The sequence below is a fragment of the Verticillium alfalfae genome, genomic scaffold (genome assembly GCF_000150825.1).
Source record: "Verticillium alfalfae VaMs.102 supercont1.11 genomic scaffold, whole genome shotgun sequence".
Taxonomy (NCBI): domain Eukaryota; kingdom Fungi; phylum Ascomycota; class Sordariomycetes; order Glomerellales; family Plectosphaerellaceae; genus Verticillium; species Verticillium alfalfae.
In genome coordinates, this window is record NW_003315028.1 from 620086 (window position 1) to 623516 (window position 3431).

At 57.0% G+C, this 3431-nt stretch overlaps 1 protein-coding gene across 1 annotated transcript; it reads left to right on the forward strand.

Moving 5' to 3' along the window:
* Nucleotides 1-1300: 1300 nt before the first annotated feature.
* On the forward strand, nt 1301-3195 carry VDBG_08015 (conserved hypothetical protein; the record flags this gene model as incomplete). The annotated part of the gene is made up of 3 exons (XM_003001710.1): nt 1301-1366; nt 1424-1847; nt 1904-3195. The coding sequence occupies 3 exons, from the start codon at nt 1301-1303 to the stop codon at nt 3193-3195; spliced, it is 1782 nt and encodes a 593-aa protein (XP_003001756.1).
* Nucleotides 3196-3431: the final 236 nt, after the last annotated feature.

Consider the following 3431-nt stretch of genomic DNA (forward strand, 5'->3'; position numbering starts at 1 on the left):
GGCTCCCAAGGCTCCTTCTCAGGGCCCCCAAGGTTCCCGACAGTACTGCCGCAAGGTCAAGGCAGGTGCCCCTGTCGTGCTCCTCCTCCACGAACGGTCGGGATCCGCCTTCCTCATACGTCCGAGCGCCGATCTCCTGCCCTTCGGACTCGTTCCTGCCCTCCTCTTTGACCTCAGACCCTCGACATCATCTCCCTGCCAGTGGTTCGTGAACCCTCCCTCCTCCATCATTCCACTGCTCGACTTTGATGGCGGGCATGACCGTTTTCGACTCTCTCTCTCTCGCCTCTGAACTTTCCGTCGTCCTTGCGTGAATTCCACGCCGCCTGTCATTCCAATCAAACACTCAAACACTCATTGACCCCTCGCCCACGCTTGTCGTTTCTCTCTCACACAACCACACTCGCTCTCATCCAAAACGTCTTGCGCGACCAACAATCATTGCCCTCGTGCGGCTACATCATTCTTGTTACGCATTGCTTCCTTTTTCGACTCTTTGATACCCAGCGCGCGCCTTCTCTCCGGTAGATCAAACCCGGCGATAGCGAAACCATCCACCCTGATCGACGACGACGACATCCACTTGCGCCTTACCATCCGGCACTCATCCCAAGTCCCCCATACTCCGGCGTCCTGTTTCTTCGCCTTTCCTCCAAGCCGTCTCTTCCCCAACCTTGCGCGGCATTGGTAAGCCTCATACTCCGAGCTGCCGATCCATTCACCATTCGTTGAGCCTTCCTTGCCCTTTCCTTCGTCAAAGAAGAAAAAGCGTTCCACGCGATCCACCAGCCGGTCGCCAGTCGCCAGTCCTCGAAGGCGACCCTCACCTAGCCTCGCCTGGTTGTGCCACGACGTCGTTGCGTCTCAGATCGTTCCTCGCATCCACCCGCACATACCACCTGGTGGCCCACATTCCGACCACCCTGCGCGCTCCCTCCCCTCCGTCCTCGTCCCCCTACTCCCTCGCTGTATCCGGCCTCGAGCGACCTGGGACTGGTCCCTCTCCTTCCTTTGCTTCGTCGCAACGACTGTACGCAAACAGCCATCACGACAGCGCACAAGTCGGTTACTTCGCGGGCGAGTAACGACATGTGCTAACGGCCGGTCCGGAACGCGAGATATCACAACGACGATTGACACGACGATTGACTTATTGCTCGACGTTGCGCACGCCACATGAATTGAGCGGCAACCAAGAATCGTCCCAAGTACCAAGCCTCTAGCTCCCGCCACTTCGGACACCTGCCACCCTCTCTACGCCGCTCTCCGCCTGTCGCCCCCGTACAGTACACCCAACATCATGGGTTGCTGCACGAATCGACGCAAGGTCGTCGAGGCTCGGCCTGAACAGAAGTGGGATTACATTGTGAGTGTCCTCAATCTGAGTTGTCACGAGCACTATTACTGACCATTTGCACTGTAGAACCTGAACGACTTCAAGTCAAAAGGCTGTGCCACTCCTTTCGCCTACGGGTACCTCTGGTTCATGCTCATCATCTCCATTGCTGTCTACGGCGTCGATACCTTTACTGCCGTCAACCTGCTCGTCTTCAACAAATGGTCCGGCGAGATCGACCCCGCCATTGATTTTGAGATTTCAAAATGGATCTTCTCCATCTGCATCATTGCATCTTTTGTCAATCTCGGCTTCGAACAGCTCCGCGCCATGCGCGTCATGAAGCGCGGCAACATTGCCGAATGCTACCTTGACAACATTGCCGTCCGCCTTGAGAGTATTCGCCTGGGAAAGCGACAGGGCTACAGGCGATTCCTCGTCTTTGCTGAACTCACCAAGAGCAAGAAGGGTGGGCAGTATATCGCCCTGTTCACCTACTTCAGCTTCCAGTGTAAGTGGAACGAAACCTCTCCCAGTGCCTTGGCGGACTGCCTCTGACCCATACAGCATGGATTCGCGTTTTGCTCTGCTCTGGACCACGCCAGGCCATCAATGCCTTGACCCTCAAGTCTGTTTATGAGGTCAAGCTCTCTTCCGATGGAGGCGGCAATGTCGGGCAGGAAATTCTGAGCTTCTTTGAAAAGATCAAGGAACTCGCCACGCAGGACACCCGACAGGCCGTCATCTTGTCCGGTATGCTCTTCACTCTCGTTGTCTGGATCTTCTCGGCCTTGTTCCTTTTAGCCGCCGTTCTGTTCTACGTCTTCTTCCTGTGGCACTGGATTCCCCGTGCCGACGGCGGCCTGTCTGGCTACTGTGAGCGAAAGGTCAACAAATCTCTCACGAAGATTGTTCATGAGAAGGTCGACAAAGCTCTCGCCAAGGAAGAGCGGAAGCAACTCAAGGCCGGCGTCAACGGTATTGAAAAACCTATTCTCGGCCGCCAGGCTACGCTTCCGACCTTGCCGAACTTGGGTGAGCCCGGCAAGGTTCCCGACATGCCTCAGCTTGATCGTAAGGACACCATGACCACGCTGCCGCCTTACACATCGCGACCCGCAAGCCCTGGCAGCATCGAGCTTGGTCAGATGGACAGGAAGAGACCCATGCCTCCGAGGACAACCACCATGTCGTCCACTGCCAGCTACAACTCGAATGCTGCGCTCATGGGCAACAGCGCCGACATGGGCTACGCCACTCCACTGCCGTCCGGCAACGCCATGGCGCCTCCCAACCGCCCTGGAACGTCCAACTCTCACAGGACCGGCGGGCGGCCGCCTCTGGACGCCATGTCTGCACACGGCTCGTCCTTGCGCAACAACATCACAGAGAGTCCCTCGGCCTACTCTGCCGACACAATGCCGCCATTCCCTGCGCCCGTTCGGTCCATGACGGGCAGGACATTCGACACGTATGACGGCGGTCGTTCATCACCTGCGCCAAACAGGCCTGCGTACGGCGAGTACCCTCTTCAATCGGATGGACGCGCTAGTCCCGCTCCATCTATATTCTCAGATCGTTCTGCTGCACCATCATCGGCGCGTGCGGGCGCTTCCAGTGGATCATTCCAGCCATATCAGCCAGGCCGTGGCGCGACGGGTCCCGTGCCCAACCGTGGACCGGGCTCGCACTACACGCCGTCCCGGAATATGACGGCGCCAATGCCCCCACGGGTAGAGAACGATTACTTTACGCGTCCAGGCACGTCGCAAAGTCATAGGCCGAACCCTCGTGGGCCAGATCGCGGCTACGACACGTACAACGCGGATCCAGAGTCGCAAAGAGATGCGAGGTATTAAAGGGGGGGCTACCAGAAGATCTATTCGAGCGTGTTTGACCCGTTTCATAATGTTTTTATGATGAGCCGGCGGCCTTGAGCCACGCTGATTTCTGCCACGGCGAGCTTCTTGATATCCATTCTAGCAACGGGGTTGGAGGGCGATCAGCTTGGATCAAAGTGTTTGGCCAAGTTTTCGGTGTACACTTTATCAAAATAACGACTTTTTATCATCAGACTTCACAGCCCTTCCCACAA